We start from the raw sequence: 23137 nt of genomic DNA on the forward strand, positions 1-23137 counted from the left end.
TATAAGAGCAATATATTATTATATATACAAACGTATAATTCTTTTTTTTTTGTACAGCAGACGAATGGTTAGGCTGTCGACGTGGAGTAACTTGTGAATTAAAGCTTGATTTCTACCGTTTAAATTTAGAGTAGGTGTGCAGCTTTCTTTGCTTAGTGTGAGAAATAGTCGATGTAAAAATGATAACTGATGCAATCATAAAATATGTTCGACATTATTGACGACATTACCATAAAGCGTCCACTTGTAACTGCGGGCAGTTGCCCACGAAACCATTATGGGTAGCAGCTGCGTAGTCGTACAAATTGAAGAACCGAAACAAAACAATGTGAATCGCGCTTTACTACTGTCTATATGCAACCGCTGAAGATGTGCAGTACAACGATGAACGAATGACGAATCATGATTGGGGAGTTTAATCACCAGGGCCGATACTCTACACCATACACTGACGAAGAATACGAAAGCTACATGCGCTTCTCGGAAGGCTGCTCAGTGCTTCGTAGTACTCCAGGTGATTGAAGAACTAATCACAGATGAACACACAATGTTGTCGCGTTGCCATTGTGTTTGTCGTTCGAAACAAGCGTGCGTAAAATGAATAAATTTTTGTTGTTCCTGATGAAGGTTGAAGCTGAGCTGGGGTGTACAAATAAGTAAATGTGTCTAGTTGCCAACACGGGACTCCAACCAGGCGTGGCGTCAAGGAAGTTGGGGAACTCGGGAATACTGAGACAAGCCGGGACTAAGACAAGGGGACGCATCCACAGCCTTCATATCTGCGTTGCACACATTGTACTCGTGCTGCTTGTGTCGCGTGCTTGCCGTGCGTGCTTGCCGTGCTTGCCGACTTCTCATACTTTATGGTCCGAAACATTCATTCTGAGGTAACAGAAAATCATGTGAAATAGTATACCTATTGAAATTAGCCAGGAACTTCATTATAGCCCTCGGAGGGCAATGCTGAAGGGCACACTGTAAATGAATCCAGGGTCACCTTATCAAAACATTTACTTTCTTGCTCAAGTGTCAATTCCAGTGTCGCTCTTTCTCATTCAGTTTCTTTTACAAGCACGTTCCACTCTCCGCCTGTACCAGAACGACCAATACAGCAAGCCCCATCCGAAGTAATGATAGGAGGCTCCTCGCAGTGGGTAAATAAGGGGGGAGATGGGCAGGAGAAGGACCCTTGCTGAGTTGAAATGTTTCAGTCGCACGTCGCTGGCACATTTTTATCTTTATAGACGGGGAGAAGGCTGCTCTATCATTCCGTCAGATGAGCAGACTATGGTAAGCGCGGACGCGCGACCAAAGGCGGGCCCGAACACGGCGCTCATTATCTTATTTTGGTTTCCTCAGTGATTGTCCTCTGCCATTTCATAGCCAGTCAAACCTTCCTTACCTCCTGCAAAGAATATCTCTCCTGGGGCTTTAAGAGGGCTTGAAAATCACAGAGAGAAAAAAAAAAGCGATCCTCACAGTGTCGACAAGGCACCACGAAGCAAGTTAAAGAGTCAAAATGGCATACCAATCCCAGCTGGTGGTGCGACTGCTGCAAAGGAAAAATACCTTATAACCTACGAAGGAAGATTGGAAAATTTTTGGCAACAACGGGGAAGACAGTGTGAGGACGGGAATTATTGAGATACGAATCATTAAGCATGGCTGCAAATGCAGGCAAAGTGAGCTACGGTTGAGTGAATTCGCGCGCGGACTCGAGCCCCATGCTTTCGATAAGCCTGGCTTCTCAAGGCTGCACGAAAATTATCCAAGATGCATACCAGATGGACCGGCTATGCTCGGTTGTTTGTCTGGAAGGATAACCGTTCACTTATGTCAAAGAAATTGGATTGCACTCTGAAGACATACCCGGAGGTCTGGCAATGCTAGCTCTCCTATCTGTCGGAATCAAAGCAATTGTACATAGTGACAATCAAGCAATTGTACATAGGATCATGTCTTGATCATGTCAGATATTCTATAATAAGAACTTTTCCAGATGCATTCATTGACGTCATGTCGATGAAAGTTGAATTCGGTTGCGGTCGTTCCAGTTAGGGGATTTAATTGATATTCGCCCAGCTACAAATATGCATCGTTTGTGGAAGAAAATTGAAGCACTCCAAGAAGTAGCTGCGGTCATACTGAACCGTCTCTCTGAAATATCGAAAAGTCCAAACTACCGTGAGGGTATATCAAAGTCCCAAACTGAGGACCGCGTGTGTTATCCTATCGGTTGGTACGGCCATGCTACCTCTTCGTACTGGAAGAGAAAAGTCGGTAATCTTTTCCAGATAGGGTATGATGGAAAACACGTACCTGACGGTGCAGCCATGTCGCCAGGGAGTGCTGCGAGAGAAATGGTTATAGTATTTGCTCAGCTGCACGTCTGAAAGGCAACGTACCCGGCGATGCAACGTCTTTTCCTTCTGGAAAATAAGACCTTGTGAACCATGTGCAAAGATTTGGCACTTGCTATATGAAAGAAAGAAGTCCCCCTTACCTCCCCCAACCTTCTCCATCATCTTGCCTGGGAAAGGGAAATTATGACGAAGCCTAGATCCACCTTGTAGAAATGCCGCTTGGAACCAAACTGTTCAATGTCTAGAACAGTATACTTAGTCCTCTCTCAGCCACGGTAGGTGACACAGCTAGAGTTTCCTGTGCTCGGGGATGTAGTTCCGGATCGGGAGCACTGGAATTTTTAGTGCAAAAATGTAACACAAAAAAAGAGACGCTTTTATCTGAAAGAGTATACTAAAAAAATACTGCAGAAATCACTGTCGAAATTGTCATTGAAATGCGATAGCATTTAAAGGGTCTCTGACCAGAAGCTGGAGAGGCTTTTCCGCAGTGGCTACCGATAGAATACACAAAAGCAACTTCACATACGAAAATGCATGTTTCAGCACCTCGTAGTTTTCGTAAACTCGAATTTTGAACATCGCGGTTCACGCCGACGCTGGCACACCTACCGTCAAACCAAGAAAACGTACGCATATATAGAAAACTCATCTGGTCATCCCACTGGGATGACGTCAATCGCCCATGCAATCAGCGCGCAGAATGCCGTCACGTGATCGAGCACTACAACAGCAACTTTCAGCAAGAACCAACATTTTTACACCGATATAGTGTTGTCACAATGTCTGGAAATAAAAAGTATGTATATACTTCGAAATCTGCGACCTGTTTTATGACAGCGATAATCCAATTAGCGACTTCCGTGGAAAGAAGAACTAGCTACGAGGCTACGAGCTGCGACGACTTTCGGGATACAGCGCGCTGTTTCGCAGCGTTGGTGTAGTGTGTGTATTTCCAAGTTCCCTTTATTTATATCTTTTGGAACAACGACCAATATATCGCGGTACACGGACTTCATTTGACGTGCCTCGGTTGGTTTCGTCAAAGCGAGATTTCTCGGCGGGTGTTCAGTTCCGTACGATACTGCGCGTTCAACCGCAGCAGCTAGCAGCGGCTAGCAGCTGATTTTGCCAATCGTATTTGAAGAATGCAGACTATAAGACGGACCCCTCAGTTTGAGTACAAAGAACCTCCGCCTACAGGAGTCCGCAGTGCCTTCCTTGAATCTATCTTCCAAGACTGTTGCATCTGGACGTGACGAGGTTAGTGTCTTCTGTATAATTTATACAGATTAGTGATTAGATAGTAATTGCTCTCCTTGTGAGAATTACGTTGTGGCATGCAGGTGTTAGGAGACCATTTACGCAACAAAGAAAAAAAGGATGAAAGAAAACTGAAGTTTACGCACTAAATGAAAAGATATATACTGTACAATTCCGAGTGTTGTTCAGAATGCAGCCATGCCATTGCAGTAAGCAACATCTACAGTACGCAAAATGAAGATGTGTATTCCGCATCTAGGCGTAACATTTTAATTGTCACAGCAGTGTGCACCAATGTAGTTCATGGCTTCCTTGGACAAGATGTGGAGCCAAATGTTGGAAATACAAGGCAGGGATCGGGTTCAAGTTTTCTCCTATTTGTTTTCCTTATGATATGCAGCATACTGCACATAGTAAAGAGGGGCTCTGGATTCTAAACCAACGCAGTTGAAATCCTCAGTTTACCCCAAGCTGTACTATTGTTGTCTAATCTGGGGAAACACCACAGAGGGCAGCTACGATAAAATTGCAGTGCACACACAAAAAAAGAAAGAAAGCCTGGTGTACAACAACCATGTCTACAGGTGCAATGTGCTGGACACTCGTTGCAAAGAGGCCCACCAGGGGTGCCACAACAATCCACCCAGCCCCTCAGCTCCTTCAAGACATGCAAAATACAGTAGACGAAGTGTTCACTTGCAAATCAGACATTTATACAAAATTGCATTGCAAATTCAGGATCTTTTAGCTCCATCTCAAACACTTGCTATTACAGTATGAAATCCATCACTGTAGTACCACCTTACAAGGTTCCACTGCTACGGACCAACTACGGAAATGAGCAGAAACCGTTATGGCAAAAGGGCAAGGGTGCAGGCCAGCTGGTACATTGTGAAAAAAATTGGAACCCGAGAAAGGGACAGAGGAGGGACGACACGACACGTTCTTGAAACGTGTCGTGAAATGTGTCGTGAAACAGAACGTGTCATGTCGTCCCTCCTCTGTCCCTTTCTCGGGTTCCAATTTTTTTCACCAGAAACCGTTCCTTTTCCGAACAAATTTTTTCAGCTGATTGGAAATGGCCTTCCTGTGTCCAGTTTCAAAACAGAGTTACACAAACTTGTATAAGTCTTATTAGGGACAGGACACTCTGTTATGTATTTTGTGTGTGTGTGCGCGCACGTGTGTGTGAAAATGTGCACAGCTCGGCGCAATTGTGTATTTTATTTATATGGTTGTGATCTGTTGTATGCTCGTAGAAGTAATATCTCAGTTATCGCACACTATATTGGTGCTAGGCACCTCATCAGGCTGATGCCTTTCGTGCCTGGTAGCCTCATTTAATTTTCTATGAAATGAGATCCTCATAAATTTATAAGGCTTTTTTTAACAACGTTAGGGTAATGACTTCATGGAAGTGGAAGGAACAGGAGAGGAAGACATCTGCAATGATCATGACAGTTGTCCGTCAGGTACGGGACCAATTTCTTTTATAAATGTAGTGTATAACGTGAAGTTGTTACTAACAAAAAGTTTTTTGTTCCCTTTAAAGGAATTACAGGTGGTGAGCACGTGTAAGGACTTGACATATCTCAATACAACTTAGACCTGCTTGTTGCACATGAGATGTGTGAGTCTACTTACACACACAAGCTTCTGCAGGTTCATTGCATGTATATTTTGAAACATGAAAGACAGAGTGCTAAAAATATATCTGAGGTGAAAAATTGAGCAGTTCGTTGCAGTAATTCTATCGATTTATTTTCAGCATTTTGGGAAATATATAGTGATGGCAAGATTACCTGTGTTGTACTGCCAGACCATCTGCTATTGGAATTCCATGTCCTAGTTACTATATATAATAGCTGTTTGAGGCTATTACATATTTATTATGAAAGTTTTGTGCTTGTGAGTTCCTGCAAATGTGCTCTGCGGTGATCATACTGGACAGAGAGCTATGCCTGTATAACAACAGTGACTAATGTTCTTCTGCCCATAAAGCTATTCCTAGGGTACATCCGCACCCTTGGAAGTCACTGGAGAGGCGTGTTAGCTTAGCTCAGTTGGTAAGAGCCCTGGATCAGTAATACAGAAGATGTGGGTTTAAGTCCTACTACTGGCTAACCTTTCCACTGACTGCCTTCTTTCATCATTCATTTCTTACGCACTTGGTGCTCTGTATGTATTTGTATTTTCTGTGTGTTCCAGTCTCAGAACATCAACTGCCATGTTCAGAAGAACTGGGATATGCCTCTGCAATCTGGAACCCATCCCAACATCTCCTAATCGACAAAGTAGAATTTGTATAGAACCGCACGGTTTGTTGCTCGTGATTATCATCCTTTTTCCAGCGTCTCAGCCATTAAAGCCCAACCCTTTCTTACTCCTTTGGTTACCAGATCAGGTATCAGGCCTGGCATTCTTTCGTAAGTATATTACGGTCACCCTCCTCCCCAACCCACTTACTGTCAATCCCGTCACAAGCTACTTCCAAGACTTGATGACCCACACAAAGTACTTGCTCCACCTACACAAACAAAAAAATTCCTCTACTCTCCACACCAGCTGATGGTGTCAAACTGGAATGACCTTCCTGTCCACATAGCATCAGAACAAAATATATTGTTATTTATTTTCAAGTGCTATGATCATTTTCAGATCGAATGAATTTCTTTGTGGTGAGTGAACGAATTTTGTGTATTTTTGTGTTCATCATTTTGGTATTTGCCTTTTTTGGATATAAACCTCCCCCCTTTATTTAAATCCCTTCACAAAGGGTCTTTAAAGTAAACAAATGAAATGAAGAACTTCGTAATACTTTCATAGTTGGAGCATTTTTAATGCATATTTTAAAACAGTGGCTGCAAAAAATGTGTCAGACACCGTTACAAAGGCTTCCGTCTGTATCAGGTGAATCATGATTTCCCCAGAAGCCCAATAATGTATGACGCTGCATCACATATGCTATTTTGGAACAATCTGTGCAGACATATTATGAAGATATTATCTGAGTGCCACAATAAACTATATGAACCACATTTCATGTTACGTCATCTTTGACTACAACATGCCTGTTTGAGCAGCCCAAGATACAAAGGTTGGTTCCTCAAGGTCTACATCCTACTCTAACTGGGTGCGCACTTTGCGTACAAAAGAAGATTGAGGTTTTCGATAGCTAAATGGTGTAGTGAGCACTTCTGGAGGACTGAGAGCAGGAACCGGATGTCACACACAGGGTAACCTGCATAACAGTCTGATTTACTTCCACATAACGATCATTAAAATACTTAAGGTGCTTAAACAATACTATGTGGGTGCTATCAGACAGTAAGAGTTCGAACAACACTTACGACATACTGACTGAATGGGCGGACAAAAGGATGCGTCGGAAAAGGATTGGATTTCTGTAATGTGGAATTGAGAGCCCAATATAATTCTTACCAGGCGGAGCAGGCTGATGAGATGGTGCTTTGTGCCAGGGATCAGTATCCAGAATCCCAAGCATGGAGGGGTGTTGAAAAAAGTTGGGGGGAGGGGGTCATTATTATGGTTACATCATTACTGACATGTGTCTACAGTTGAAATTGCAAGGGCACCCCCTGTAGGTGGTACTTCCACCTAGTATCTTGGGTATTTAAAGCATGTAGTAGTTAGTATGGGAAGGGCTTTGCGTATCCTGTTCACCGCGCAGACTGGTATAACGATTCTCTTGTCTTTTTCAAGTTTGTGCAACACTCATCTTACGAACTGTTGGTATGTAGTGTATCTATTTTCTGTATGAGACACGCAAGCTATGAACAAAGCTAAAGCTGGTAGGACGCCGACTATTAATTCAGCTTCTGAATAATTGACGAACAATAACGAAAAGTACAGAATAACTATTTTGTATTGAAACCAACCGGCATGATTGTGCATGAGACACGTACGCTTCTTACTTGTGAATATGAGCGCTAGGTTCGTGCTGTCCTCAAAGTTCTAAATATGCTACTTTAAGAGCAGCTCCTTGCAACATAAGCACTCGACTTCTTTCGGCATTATTATGCAATGAACCACTCCGGCCCCTTTACACGGCGCCGTCAAACATGAAATTTACACAAACTGTTCATGTGCTTCATCGTGATGGATGCTGAAAGCTCATCTAACAGTCTGTCGTTGGAACTTCCTCTTCATGCTGAAGTCGATTCGCGGCTCAACATTTCAAAAGCAAGGCCTCCAAACTCTGCTGCATGTAGCAGGTGCCTCTCAGCTGCTGAAAGGTAGCTGAAAAGCTGACTTCTCGACTCCGCTGTGCTTCCGCGTCCATATTGAAAAAGCACCCAGCAATGCGGAAGTTGCGGAAACCGCCCGAACTTCCGGTGTGGACTTTCCACCAATAAACGTCGCGGGCGTTTGACGTCATACACATGGGAAAACCACTGCATAATAGCTAGAGTTCTGCGCCGATCGCACGAGTTGAGGGCAGAAATCGAAACCGCTTTTCGGCTCCTTGTTTGGAATAGTTCGCGGCTCCGCAGAGAGGAAACGTTTCAGTTGTAACTTGGAGGCACCATGTAGGTTCGTTATCCATACAAACAAAGACATTGACCAGGTTCTGGTCAGAGACCCTTTAAGAGCTCATCGCTGGCATTCTCCGACAATGGACAGTACAGGCCTGAGAAGACTGAAGTAGCTACTAAACGTACTTGGCCACCACTAGCCTGTCTATGCTCCCGACGAGGGCAAAATCTACAACACTTCCTGTACGGGTTGTGGTAATTCATCGTCACTGACTGCCGCATATCCGTGTTCCTTCGATTTTTCGATGAAGATGTTGCTTGCAGAGTAATTGAAGAGTTTGGCTAGAAGGAACTTCTTGACCTTGCGATTAGGGAATCCCGGCGTAGTGTACACGGCACGATGACAGCAACATTCATGGTCCACTTGTACACGCATAGGTGTACAATCATACTGGCGGTTACCGTGGTACAGAGCATCCCAATGATGGCTGTTGAGGGACGCTCGTGTGTTTTCTGCGGTGGGTAGTTCGCGACCACCCTATTCCGAGACCAGGGGGATTGCCTCACCCTCCCTCTCCTTTGCCACCCCCACATTTCCACTTTTCTTTCTTTTTTTTTCACCCTTCCCTCTAATTCCTTGCCTGACTGCACCGAACCGGCACCCACGAGCAGGCTAACCGCACCTCCCTCAAACACCATTCCCTAGTGTAAAACGCATACGTCACCACCTTCGTCTGGAGCGGCTAGGGCGTGACTTATTGTCTGCTTGGAACGTGACTGTCTCGGTTGCTAAGACAGTCACGTTTGCTTGTTGCTAAGTTTCGTCATTACTCGAGCAGCTGGCGGTACCGGCATTTCGGTTGCCTTCTCTCTTTGTAAGGGTGCGTTCACACACGCCAACTTTCTCCACCAACTATGACCAACATTGGAGTTGGTCCGTGTCGGCCGACACCACCAACCACGGCCGACTCGGGTTGCTCCGAATCGGTCGCCGACGGAAACCTTGGGAGAGTTGGTGGCGTTCTAGCCAATCAGCGTGAGGGATCATTGCCACGTGACCCCTCTAGGTTGTCAAGCAATTTCATTCGTGCCGTACTACCTGGCCGGGGCATTTGAGTTTTTCTTTCCTTCTCTCTCTTTTCTTTTCTTTTTTTTTTTTTTACTAACGCCATGTAAATATATCAGTAGGCATATTTTGGAGATAATGGTGGTCGTCTGGCGAAATAAAATGACTTCGCTTTGAAGAATGACAGCTGGGCGATTCCACGCGAAACGGTCCAACGGACCTTCTCGGCCCTCACAAAACCATCACGGATTTTTACGAATATTCTTTTGGCGGTTCCTAATAGTGCGATTCAACATACCACGAAACGTTTCTTCCTAGATCTCAAGGTGGCGGGTGCTAGACAGATGCGAAGGTCGCAGCGCTTGCGAAAACCGTGCCTCGCGTGAACGGCAGCTACGGCTCATAGAAAGCAGAGCTAGAAGTGTGCGGTTTTCTTTGGCGTATAGAGGAAGCCATGGTCTACACAGTTTCCAAATCCCGGTTGTCACGCTGTAATAGGTGCTGGTGTACACAGGCCTGAAGTTTCGCAATTTTCCTCATATTTCGCGATTTTTTGTGGAAAATCAAACAATTAAATTTTAATAAATATTTTTTGTTGAAATGTCTCATGGAATACTTCAACAAGAAAAATCGCAAGACACGTAACTTTCGTATTTATTGCAGGAAAAATAGGGGAAGTATGCGCTTTTTACAAAATTCGGGACAACAAGCGTAAAATACGCAATGAAGAGGTCAATATAGACGTCTGAAACCAATGCAGTTTTATAGAACGAACTCTCTTGTACAACATATAAAAAAATCTCGAGGGTGTTTTTCCGTATACAAGAGAAATCGTATCGCATGTATTGCAATTCTGAGTGGTTAAGTTTATGGCTTTGTTTACGGTGTGCACGGTGCCGGCGACGGATATTGGGGATTAGCGGTGACGGCCAGATCTAAGCAATAATTTTTGTCGTGTGAGCCTCACTGAAACCTAGTACAACATGGACTAAGGACCACCACCACGAGATTCCGTCGCTTCCAGTAGTTCTGCCAAGTAAGTGGCGCTTTTGTATGTTCGTCTTTTCCTGCAACGTTGTTATTTTTTAGACGTTCTGTTGTACTTTTTTTCTGAATTCTATCAGCACTACAGGGAACTTTGATTAACTGAACATGTATTTACGCGCCTAATATTCATACTGGTTACTTGGAACTCCACAGCGCTGAACTGGAGCCGTGTTCCTTTGGCCCGGATGGCTGTCACAAGCATACTTTGACGAAAAAGACAGCGCCCACTAAGTTCTGTGATATCGGCTACAACGAGCAAAGGCTACTATGTCTGCGATCAAAACGATGCCAAGAGAAAACTACGAACGTATGCGCCCACCACTACTATCTCTATGTATTGAAATACTCGTCTCTTTTGGCGTCTAAAAACTGCTGCTACCATTTCGGCACTCACAAAAAGAGCTCAAGAGGAACTAAAAGGGTGAACTTACGCAATGTGGAAGCGAATCCTTCTCTGGTGCCAGGTGACCTGCTGTGCCCGGGATGCTACATCCGCTGCTCGCAGACAACAGATGAACAGAAAGATTTAACTCCGAAGGAAACAGGGTCACATAAGAAGCAGAGCAAAGAATCAGATGTGTTGGAGGCGGTAAACGAATCACTTACATTGATTGGAGAGAAGCCCGTGAAAAGAAAGTTTTCAAAGAAAGAGAGAGAAAGAGAGAGACTATGGGTTTAATGGCACAAAGGCAGCAAAGGCCATAGAGCGCCAAAACTATGGTGAGTGTGTGGTGGTGTGAGATGATTATGGGAGAGATGATGTGAGAGAGAGTGTGTGTGGTAGTTAAAAGCCATCTACAGGTATGAGCGATGAGATGGACCAGGATAGGAGAGAGAGGAGAATGACGATAACAAGTGAGTATGGCAGTTAAAAGCTATCTAAAAGTGTGAGCGATGAAGTGATCCAGGATGAGATATTTACATGAGGCCGCCAAGCCTACGTGAGGAGGAAACTTGCGAAGATCAGAACGTCGTATCAACGAAAGCTTCTAAAAACCTTGAACCGTGCGAAGACACACAGAATAGCGACGCCCTTTCGAAAGAATACATTGATCTGCTTGCTGAACTGAAAAAAAAATTCCACGATGAAAAGTCTCGTCGCAAGAAGACGTCGTTACTGACATTGTCTCCTCTGTCGTGGAGCCGCCGCAAGGTAGCAAAATTTTTCGGCACATCCGAAGCCATGGTGCGAAATGCAAGGCGGCTTCGACAAAAACACGGAGTCCTTGCTGAACCTGAGCGCCGAGCAGGCCGCGGCATTTCCTCCGACGTTTTATCTTCCATTCGAGATTTCTATCAGGATGACAGAATTTCGCGTAACCTGCCAGGAAAAAAGACGTGAAGGATGGACACCAGAAGAGGCTCATGCTTCTGAACCTGCAGGAAGCGCATACACTGTGGAAAGAGAAGCATCCGGACATGAAGGCAGGATTTTCTGTCTTTGCTTCATTGCGTCCGTCGTGGTGCATCATAGCGGGAGGTCCAGGTACACATGCGGTGTGTGTGTGTGCACCTACCATCAAAATGTTAAGTTCATGCTCCATGGTGTCGGATTAAAAGATGACTACAAAACACTCCTCGAAAGCACTGTTTGCGGAATCGACAATGCAAACTGCATGAATGGCGAGTGCAAGCAGTGTCCGGGAATGAAAGAACTGCGAGATTTTCTAATGAGCACAGAAGTGCTTCAGTTTCAGTCAGATGAACTGATTTCGTTCAAACAGTGGATAACGCGTCACCCTTGCTACAATATCGCTACCAGTGGAAGACTTCACCCATCGTTTCGTCAGTGAGATGCAGTGTTTGAGGCCGCACCACTTCGTTTTCAGGCAGCAAAGGCAATTCCTTCGCGACCTGAAACGACGTTTACCATCCACAGAAGCAATAGTAATCATGGACTTCGCAGAAAATTATTCTTTCGTGGTTCAAAACTCTCCCCAATCCTTTTATTGGGAGGAGAGTCAAGCAACTATCCATCCCATGGTGCTGTATTACAACTGCGCAGAAGAAGAGGTCGAACTTTGACACAAAGCCTCCGTCGTGATTTCTGACTGCCTTGTCCACGACAATGCCGCTGTACATATGTTTAAAAACAGCTGGCTACCTACGTCAAGGAAAATCACCCCCGTGCAAGATACAGCGACGGTGCGGCGTCCCAATATAAAAACAAGAACAACTTCGCGAATCTCTGTTGCCACTTCCAAGATTTCTGCCTTGAGGCCACTTGGAACTTTTTTGCCACTTCGCATGGAAAGGGGCCGTGCGATGGCATCGGGGGTACAGTTAAGCGCCTTGCATCCAAAGCAAGACTACAGCGACCATATGAAGGACAAATTCTGACGCCAAATGACTTATTCACCTGGGTGCACGGCAACATGCAATCTGTGCACGCGTTCTGGGTACAAAAAGTAGACATCAGTGCTGAGCGAGAGGAGCTAGCGCAGCGTTACAGCCGAGCTATCGCTGTACCCGGAACAAGGACGTACCACAGCTTTATACCCGTGAGCGGGTTCGAAGTGTTGGCCGCACAGACATCTTTTGGCCACGGCACGAAGCGATTTTGTGTCCTCACAGCCACTGTGCGCGTTAGAAAACGCTGGATAAGTCTTTACCAGTGCTGCACCTGCAGTCTACCTGCTGTAAACTGACTCTAATTAATAAAAAAAATTCTCTTGTATACGGAAAAACACCCTCCAAATTTTTGTATATGTTGTACAAGAATGCTCGATCTATAAAACTGCATTGGTTTCACACGTCTCTTCTGACCTCTTCATTGCGTATTTTACGCTTGATTGTAGCGAATTTTGCGAAAAGCGCATACCTTCCCTATTTTTCCTGCAATAAATACGAAAGTTACGTATCTTGCGTTTTTTCCCGTTGAAGTATTTCAAGAGACCTTTGAACATAAAAATATTTATCAAAATTCAGTGATTTGATTTTCCACAAAAAAATCGTGAAATAGGAGGAAAATTGCGAAACTTCAGGCCTGTGTACACCAGCACCTATTACAGCGTGACAACCGGGATTTGGACACTGTGTAGACCGCACACTTCTAGCTGCTTTCTATGAGCCGCAGCTGCCGTTCACGCGAGTCACTGTTTTCTCCAGCGCTGCGACCTTCGCGTGTGTCTAGCACCCGCCACATTGAGATCCGGGAGGAAACGTTTCGTGGTATGTCGAATCGCACTATGAGGAACTGCCAAAAAAAAAAAAAAATATTCGTAAAAATCCGTGATGGTTTTGTGAGGGCCGAGCAGGTCCGTTGGATCGTTTCGCGTGGAATCGCCCAGTTGAAAAAAAAAAAAAAACGTCACCAGAAATTACATTTTAACCCATGCACTCCGACTGCCGAAGTGTTGCTTGTGGGTGAAGTAAGCGAGCTGGTACGTGTAAACGCGGAGACGGCACGGTTGTGAAGTTGGTCATAGGACGTCGGTTCGAGTTCGTGCAGAAAGCTGGCCCGTGTGAACGCACGGTTCGGGTCTCCAAGAGGGCGAGGACGTTGCAGTTGGCCAGTACCGGATCACTCGCTATGCTGGTGAAAGGCGCATTGGGTTTTGCATCTTAAGGGCTTCCATGTTTGTCGTTGTCCTTGGCCCCTGCACCATCTTTTCGAAAACCTCCGGACTAGTAGGTGTTTTTGTTTAATTTTTTATTCTAGCGCACGGCCCCCTTGCATTGTAGATGAAGTTGGTCCTGTTTGTCGGTCTCGTGAGATACTATCACCCGGTACACTAAGGGGGGGGGGGGCCGTCGACGTTGGGCAGACGAGCGATCTCCCTGCCTAGTCTGGAGCCACGTTGCTCAGGGGAGAGGCCAATGGTATGGAGGGGAAGGGGATGCCCGTTAACTTACTTGCTATCAAGCACTATCTCCTAGAGTTTGGTTTCAGATGTGCTGGTGGGCTGCATAGCTCCCTGCAGTCAGCGTCTTGCATCCGTCTTCCATCGTCCGCTGAGCCTGTCGCATGTTTACAAAAAAAAAAAAAAAACGCGCTCTGCGTTGGTCTGAAGTCTCCCTCGTACACAGGCACACTTACGCTTGAACTGGACAAGTTCCTCCGCCGACAACTGCTTGCGCAGGCGTGTGTGGGATGTACAACGGTGTGACATCTAAAAGCGCGCCCTCACTCACGGCGGTTTTATATCCGCGCTTGAACACGTATGGGAAATTCCGCCCCAAGATCACCCGCCGACCTGTCTGACCACATCCGCTGTCCCAGAGAACACAGCAGCGTACAAGCCAACGAAAAGCGACTATGTTTATTTTCTTACATGCAGTTCTACCGTGCTTGAGCTCTGTAGCATCCTCTGTCTGCCCCGTGCAATGCTGTGTTGTGAATGGGCCGCTCTTTCAGCTTCGTCTTGGCTCTTATTTTTCTCTGCTTCGTGCTGCTGGCACTGCCGCATTTAACGGCATCGCTCCCTCGCCACTGCGAGGGAGTATTTCAACGTTTCGTGACCGTTCGCACATGTTATCGCCATATTAAACATTTTCGTATTATCGCAACACACGTGACTTCCAAGCAGCAGCCAATCAGTGCATGTCCTACGGGCCGACGTACCGGCAAGACGAAGACAAGACGCGGATACCAGACGAATCAGAAGGAGTGGCCCATTCACAACAGCAGCATTGTACAGAGCAGACCAGTGGCGTAGCCAGACCTCCAAGGTAGGGGGGGGGGGGGCTCTATACGAAAACCCGCCCACTCCCTCCCCGACGCTGATCCTGGGTGCGACAACACACAATATTTGTGCACACCGCAGCATGCGGTTGAAAAAGAAAAGACGAAAATACTTGATTTGGACATTCACAATACGATTATACTGTGATGTCCAATGAGGTGGTGTCACGAGATTGGAAGAATTTTGAAAAGCTCATACTTTGGAAACCATTCAGGTGTGCCGCTTAGATAGACGCCATGAACTGTAAGAACTTGCGCCCCCCCCCCCCCCCCCCGTGGCTACGCCACTGGAGCAGACAGAGCGGATATAAATTCGCCATGAGAGAGGCCCGCCTTCACGTACTACACCCGACATCCCGATGCCACGCAAGCACGCCACGCCAGCGCAAGTAGTTGTCGGTGGAGGAACTTGTGCGTCTGTGTATGAGGGAGCGTTCTGAGTCTAATGATGGGCAGGGAGCGAATGATTCGTTCTTGGTGAACGAATCAGTAGCTTGAACTGAGTGATTAGGTTCACCTCCCCTAAAAAGATTCCTTCATTGATTTACCTTCAGTGAGGACTCTCAGAAACTATAAAAAAAAGGAAACTTTTCAATTTCAAAACATTTGACAGCGGTCGGCGGGGAGCGATCTATGAATGCGAACCGCAATACGAGCACGCATCCCCAGTGACGTGCGCATGCGCGCACACGCAGTGGCGTATCTAGGGTGTGGACAGGTGCCATGGGCTCCAGGTGAACAGGGGCGCCATTATGTGGTCGGGTGTGAATGTGCCAGGTCGTGCATTCAACCTGGCACATTCATAAATGATCTAAAGCACCCGCCATTAGAGAGGTTGTATGTGAAACCTAGTGCGGAACGCACGAAAACGCATCCCCAAGGACATCATGTTAACCACGCGGTAGCCAAACTGGGCGCGTGACGTATTTGACGAGAACGGGACACCGTGAGCAAACCGAACCAGCTCAGTGAGCGACTGTCACGGCCGAGACCAAAGCAGCCTAAACAAAAGAGAGATCTCAGTACCCTGTACGGTTACTCGATACGCGACAGCAGCATTTGAGGATGTTTAGGTAGCAAGCCGATCGCAGCAGTGGGACTTTGAGAGAGATATCTGAGCAAGAAAATCGACCCGACGAGAAGAGTTCGTATCGGGCGGACCAACAAGAGCGTCGACCTGAACCCGTGTGTCGGGCTGGGGCAGGTGTAAAGGTGTAGGGGCGATTTCGGCAAATTTTACACTTCCGATGTTGACGGCAACGAGCTGTACGACGAAATTTTGGACTGCAGAATGTTGCTCGCGAGGCGCACAGAAAACAAAATATCGAGACCCAAAGAGCTTCTTGAATTTATTGTTCGCTATGGAGATGAGAACGTCTTCCCGAACCTTCGGGTTGCGGTCCAGATAATGCTTACGATCGCGGTTTGAATTGCCAGCTGTGAGCGGTCATTTAGCAAGCGAAAGCTGATACTTTCGTATTTAAGAGCATCAATGGGCCAGGACAGACTTTCCGAGCTTGCTGTCCTAAGTGTTGAACGAGAAGAAACAGAAAAAATTGATTTCAGTGACATTATCGACAAATTTGCAGCAGCAAAAGCCAGAAAGGCGATCATGTGACGTTATCTGCATGTGTAGTAGTTCTGTGGATTTCATTAAAGTATTTACAAAACATGGCCAACTGTGTCCTCGATATGCGCCTGAACAGGGGCGCAGACTCACTGGTTGCCATGGGCGCAGTTAGCTCTAGATACGCCACTGCGCACACGGCAAGGGAGGCACAGTGAGCGAGTTTCGCTGCCGCGAGAAGTGTCGCCGCTGGAATTTCCCGCCAAATTCCGGCTCTATGCTTTTTCATTGGCTCCGGTCCCCCACGTGATCTTCCTTGAGCATGATTGGCTGAGGCTCATTTAACCGGTGGATTCGCTCGCGTTCGTTTCCTCCGAGGCGCCGACCCGTGTGACCAGAAGCGGAGAGTTTTCATTTTCCCGGAGGGGGCAAGGGCGCACCGCGAAGTAACTACTCTGGCGGGGGGATATGTTTATTAAGAAAAAAAAAAGTAAGGAAAGGTAAGCCAGATGGATGCCGGCTTGTTATTCAAAAAAAAGTGAAAGGGGGAAGTCAAAAGAGGCAAAGAAAATAAGAAAAACAAAAAGGAAGGCAAGTAAAGGAAAAGAAAAATGAAGAACACAAAACTAAAGCTGAAGAGTCACACACTCTGGCGGGATCCTATGATGTATGCAGAACTGGTATAGAAATAAGAGGAAGGAAGAACAGAAAAAACAAAACAAAAGAAAAAATAGAACGTAAATAGTGAACATGTGCACAACTGAAGGCATTACACCTTTGAAAACTGAGTGCAAAAAGAACAAAATGTATTGAATCCTCGGTGTTTGACCCTAAATGCGCGCAATATAATGAATATGGTCAATGAAATGGAGCAGTGGGAGTTGAACCCGCTCCCAACGACTATACGTTCCGTAGATCCTACCGTTACACCTCACTGGCAGCTGCTGGTACCTTTTCGACTGCTTCGTTTCATTGATCTGATTACTTTGGGCGAAATTCAGGCTATGTGTTGTGTCATCCTCTGTGTTTCTTCGCCTCACCTTCTACTGTGATAATGAGTATGGTGGGCGGATACATATTTTACAAATTGCAAGATGCATTTTTTGGGTTGGTGCCTCTTCGCTGTTTTGACCCGGGCGCGCCGAGACCCAAAGGTTGGTGTCAGCCTCTTAGCGGGACATCCCGGGGGAGGCGGCGCCCCCCCCCCCTAGTTCATGTTCCGGGGGGCAAGGGCCCCCGTGCCCCCCCGCAGTCGACGCCTATGCGTGTGACAGTTGTGCAGCTGGTGTCCATGTGGGGAGACGGTGACTTCGTTTCGTGCATTTCGAAGATGTTCGAGCCATAGACGAGCACCGGAATTAAAGGTAAGGAGACAAACGTGTGATGCATATCAGTGATTGGACATTTTAATACAGCCGCTTAACACTGTGCATAACTGAAGTATACCGTGTCCCGTATTACATCACTTTCTGCCGGTCATCAGTCATGACCTGGTTCGTGTGCTATTCTGTATCGCCTTAGTAGTTGCTTTTTTGTGTTCTGCTGTTATAATGTGTCTAATGCGTAACACACTGGTGTGCATGAAACGAAAAACAGCATGCATCGTGTACGCCTGACTCCCGGAATTTTGTGATTAGTCGACACGTCGGTGAGGAACGGGCCTAAGGCCGATAGCATGTCTTACATAGCGTATTCAGCCAATTAACTTTGCTTATGTTCTGCTTTACCATAGCGTTATCAGGTTCTTTTTTTTTAAAATTCAGACACCGACAGCTGTTCGTTGCCCTGCGACCCCCAATCATGTGGCCTTTGTCAGCTGAAAGTTGTACAGTTGTGCTAGGATGAAGCGAATGGCTCCTGCACCCAATTACGTGCTATGTGCATAGTAATATCTACTGTCTCCAAACCGAATAGGTTTATTTAAAGGTTTATAATATGATAGTCACGCTTTCTGTGGTTCTGCAGTATTCTGTAATCATCGTGTAGATTTAGTTTAATTCAAATGTTCTTCTTGTTTATAGTTTACCGTGTCAATAAACTTGTACATGTGCATTCCTTCGTCTTCTTGATTTTCATTTTCTGCTTCGCGATAATATTAGCAGATGGCCTGGAGGAGCGCACGGAACCGAAAGGGGGGGGGGCGAATCCGAGGGAGAGGGTATAGGAGAGAGCACGCAGCGCACATGTGGAGTTCGATCAAGTCAGCGCGCGCTTTTTGGCGCCACATTCCGGCTCTGCCTTCGCGATTCGCTACGGATGATCACGTGGCCGAGGGGGGGGGGCGGTGGTTTTCGTGGCGAAACTGTGGAAGCTGCACGGCTGCACTGCACAACGTGTGGTCGGATGTTGGGGGCACGGCAGCGCGCAACCGAGGCTGAATCGTACCGGTCACTGAATGGTATGAATCAGTCCGAACCTCTTGATTCAGTTTGAGTCGTATGAATCAGTATGGATCACGGTTGGCTGCTGCTGATTTAGTGTGCGTGTACACTGGTTGATGTACTAGTCCGTTCGCTTCGGACCGTTCGAGCTCGAGGGAGAATATTTGTATTGTTGTGCTTGTGGGGCTCACCGATTCATTGAGTGATCCATTCGCGTGGAGGTCGGTTCTGTTGTGTGCTATGCCCGTGTGCCTCATTGACTCGTTTTCTGACCCGTTCGCTTGGCGCCGTTGGCGTGGGAATAATTATGTACCTGGGTCGCTGATTCTTGATGTGATTCGTTCGCTCCACGCTCTTCTGGGACCGTTCGTTCGCGCTTTGTGGCGTGATCCACGGAATGATCTGACCACTCCTGATCGCGTGAATCGGAACTGGACTCTCGCCCCTTCACCCTATCAAAATTGCATGGTCGCTGACCAAATCCAGCCCACCAACGCTCTGCCCTCAAGGCAACCTTTGTGGCAACGTTTGTAGATTCGGGAAGGATACGGAGATCAGGAGATCATAATTACGTTGGACAAGAACGGTCGTGTTTTTGAAGTCGGGTGAACATTGCTCAAGTCAAGATGGTTAGTTAATTCTGAAGTAGTAGAGGAATGCAATACGTTTTTTTCGTGTTCCCTGAGACGCATGTTAATGCGCATGCGTGCTGCACGTCCGCTTTTTTATTTCGTGTTTGTTCCTTCAGTGCCCTGCTGATTGTGAGTATGTTATAATAAGCAGATAACCACGGCAATGTGCAGCTGCCGGAAGCGCGCCTGTACTATCTTGATCTCTTTCTTTATAATAAATATGAGGTCATGTCTCACGTGACCTGATGAGGTCACGTGGTGTCGCGATGTCACTAAATCAGAGAACCAATATTTTGAACGAATCACTAAAACGAACTGAATCAAATGAATCGATTCACTAAAAGGAGTCGTTTTGCCCATCACTACAAGTTCAGACCAACGCAAAGCGCGCTTGTGCAAAGTGCGACAAGCTACGCGGGCCATGCAAGACGCCAACTGCAGCGAGCTATGCAGCCCACAAGCACATCTAAACCCCAACTCCAGGAGATTATACTTACCAGCAAATAAGATAACCGTCCTCCCGCTTCATCCCACTGCCCTTTCCCCCTAGCAAAGTGCCGCGAGCCTAGGCAGACAGATCGTTCGTATGCTCAACGTTAACCCTCCTTTTATTTAGCGGGCGATAGCGTCTCACGAAAACGACAAACACCAACCTCATCTTGCTAGGGAACCGCGCGCTTCACAAACCAAAGACGAAAACAAAGACCTACTAGTCTCGAGATTTCCTAAAAGATGGCGCAGCGCCAAGGACAGCGAAAAAAGGTGGAGGCCCTTAACATGCAGAACACCAATGCACATGTTACCGACACTGCGACTGACCCCGTACAACACGTCTTCGCTTTCTCGGACCTACTTTGGGATTTCCGACACCCAACCTGAAATATCCTCGCTGAGGTAACCTAACGGAATATAGCCCAACTTTGGGCTTCCGGACGCCCAACCTGAAATAACGTCGCAGAGGTAACCTTGCGGAATCTAGACTAACTTTGGTTATTCCAACACCTAACCTGAAATAACCTCACTGAGGTAATCTAACAGAATGTACACCAATTTTGGGCTTTACTCGAAGGTCGTCATCTCGACCTGAATCTGGATTCTCAGCACGTCAGAGACTTCGATTATCGTCATTCTATTGGCTAGTGTCTCTTGGTTGCACGCTCTGCCCCCACCCCTGGAAGCTATTTGTCCTCCCCTGAAAAAAATCATGGGAACGACCTCCACACCTTTCAAAATATGACGACCAATTCATTAGGCTTCGGAAGGCTGTGTCTCTGCTGCAGCAGAAGCATTATACGACACAATGTTCGTTACGATATAAACATACGACGCAAACTCTTACATCGACATATGGCACAAATTAATATACTTTTCCACTCGGTATATTCGTTCACTTGTATGGAATGAATAACTTTTAAACGCTTTCACAAATTGTTAAAACAGAATAGCGGCGAGTTTCCCAGGATTTTCATATTTGGGAGGGGACCCTTGCACTTCTACCAGTGACACCCATATTTGCTTCTTTTCCGGCTTTTTCAGCCCGTATCTTGAGGGGGTGTTGCGAAATCTTTGGGTGGTACTAGGACATTTTTGGGGGGTGCTGGAAAGGAGGTACAGGAAGCAGGGATGGGCAGTAATACTCGTATTTTGTATTATAATATAATGCATAATACTTCCTAGAAATCGGTATTATAATACTAATACGTAATACTTTGATTCTGAGGTATTATAATACATATTACTAATACTTCAGTGTATTACACGAGTAATACTAGTACTACATTGATACGTAACTTGGGGAGAAAGAAAGGAAAAGGAAATCAGAGATATATATATGATTTGCGCATTACTTATCGAGACAGTCGTTCTCCAATAACGTCTTATTTGAGATACTTACATGTTTAGCAGGTTCTCAAAGAGGTAGTCTTCTATAGGGCATGGCTTTTCCGAATATGATGAGATAGCGCTGATCAATTCAATCACAGTGAACAGCTTGCTGTCAGTGTGGCACAGTCTTGATTTCGTCCAGTCTGGACGATAAAATGTGGGCCGTTCAAAAGTGTGTAACTGTCAATAGTGCAACCCCGTAGAGGGGTGCCTGGACTGGACGCTCTCTTTCATACGACGAAGGGCTTGCAATGCGACGACTCTCTTTACGGACGCTGAAATGGAAGGAATGCGAGGAAGCCTCCAGTAACCTCTGGCCCCTAGGTCACTCCCTTTGGGATAATTTGGAGCAGAGGAATAATAGGGGCCCTGTTGGTGCCCAAAAGTTTGTGGGACATGAAAAATTACTGATAAAGTGCACCGATGACACGTAACAGGTCCGACCTAGGACCTCTGGGAAGGTATTACACCTTCAAAAGTATTATAATACATGTAATACTTCGATTTTGTGTATTATAATACAGATACAAATACATTTCAAAAATGAGTATTATAATACAAATACTCAAAAGTATTACAGTAATAGCATTATAATACAAAGTATTACTATTACTGCCCATCCCTGGTAGGGAGGAAATTCTTTTCCGGTGTTCTCAATACTGAATCGCACCCGAGCTCGGTAAAATGCCACATCCGTTGCATCAAATTTAGGGCGCGCATTGTGTATGCCTCCGACGCTAACGTCGGGTGGGAGCAGTGGGCAGTAGGGGTCATCGCGCATCGTGTTGCCGAATCTACGATTGCAGCTCCCATGGCTACATTAATTTCTAGGAAGTCAACTCGCTGTGCCGCTCTCCGTGGCTCTATCGGTAGCGTGCATATCCGCCTCCTGATTGCAATATCGCGGGTTCAAACACGACCGACAACGGTGGCAACTTGGTGGAAGGGTACAGGTTGCTCAGACGGGCCGTCTTCCGCGAGGGACGTTAAATGTGGTGTGCCGTGTGTCGAGAGTTCGGCACACATTCAAGAACCCCCAGGTGTGCAAACATTAATCTACAAGGCGTCGCTCATGGTAACAGTTGTTGACCAGCAACGTTTGTGTAATTAAAAACAGGTTGCTACTTTCTTGCTCGTTCCAGGCAAGCGCCAGCCTGTGCTTTTATGCTAGCGTCAACATGGACCAGACCAAGACCATGTATGATGCCATACTTCCGCGTCAAACGTATGACTCGTATCGTAACCACAGGTGGGATTTTTGACGGGCGAAACTTCAGCGACCTTGTGAACCATTTCTCTAGCGCACAATAAAAGCGGTAATAGTAACAATGATAATTGGGAATAGACTTACAACGTAGGCAGAAATGCTTACGTACTCCACCACTAGACCATCTCGAACGATTTCTTCTTCTAAATGACGCACGGTGGCAGGCACGTGAGTTAGGGGGGCAAATGCACATCTTTCAACTCTCGATAACCAATTGACTCCCCCGTTTGAACGAAGCGGCATAACGCCATATAATGAATAGCAGAAACACATCATTGCTACTTTCAGATGCGACATCTAGGGAATGACAGGGAATTGGGGACTATGGGTCATACCCTCCTATCTGTAAGATGCCTGCTCATCGGGGCCGACATCAATGGGCGCCGCTCGTCACGTCTGTTTCTGCGCTTTCCGCAAGTGGCGCTGCATGCTCAGTGTAAACCGCTGCTCGTATCGCATTGAAATTTGAAAACAAGCGGTTCTGCAG

General features: G+C 46.3%; 1 protein-coding gene across 2 annotated transcripts in view; it reads right to left on the reverse strand.

Annotated features, from left to right (window-relative positions):
* LOC135400949 (uncharacterized) overlaps nucleotides 1–22804 on the reverse strand; it is a 42286-nt gene extending 19482 nt beyond the window's left edge. The window contains exons 1-7 of one of the 2 annotated variants that reach the window (XM_064633003.1): nucleotides 22735–22804; nucleotides 2504–2695; nucleotides 2406–2429; nucleotides 2320–2349; nucleotides 1870–1899; nucleotides 1782–1811; nucleotides 1529–1552 (exon numbers count right to left, since the gene is read on the reverse strand). In XM_064633003.1, the coding sequence (XP_064489073.1) occupies nucleotides 1529–1552; nucleotides 1782–1811; nucleotides 1870–1899; nucleotides 2320–2349; nucleotides 2406–2429; nucleotides 2504–2525 (160 nt within the window). In that variant the 5' untranslated portion in view covers nucleotides 2526–2695; nucleotides 22735–22804. Of the gene's footprint in view, nucleotides 1–1528; nucleotides 1553–1781; nucleotides 1812–1869; nucleotides 1900–2319; nucleotides 2350–2405; nucleotides 2430–2503; nucleotides 2696–21393; nucleotides 21477–22734 lie in introns of those variants that run through there. The other variant, XM_064633012.1, reaches the window with a different exon arrangement.
* Between the last annotated feature and the right edge of the window lie 333 nt (nucleotides 22805–23137).

Source organism: Ornithodoros turicata, chromosome 1, assembly GCF_037126465.1.
Source record: "Ornithodoros turicata isolate Travis chromosome 1, ASM3712646v1, whole genome shotgun sequence".
Taxonomy (NCBI): Eukaryota; Metazoa; Arthropoda; class Arachnida; order Ixodida; family Argasidae; genus Ornithodoros; species Ornithodoros turicata.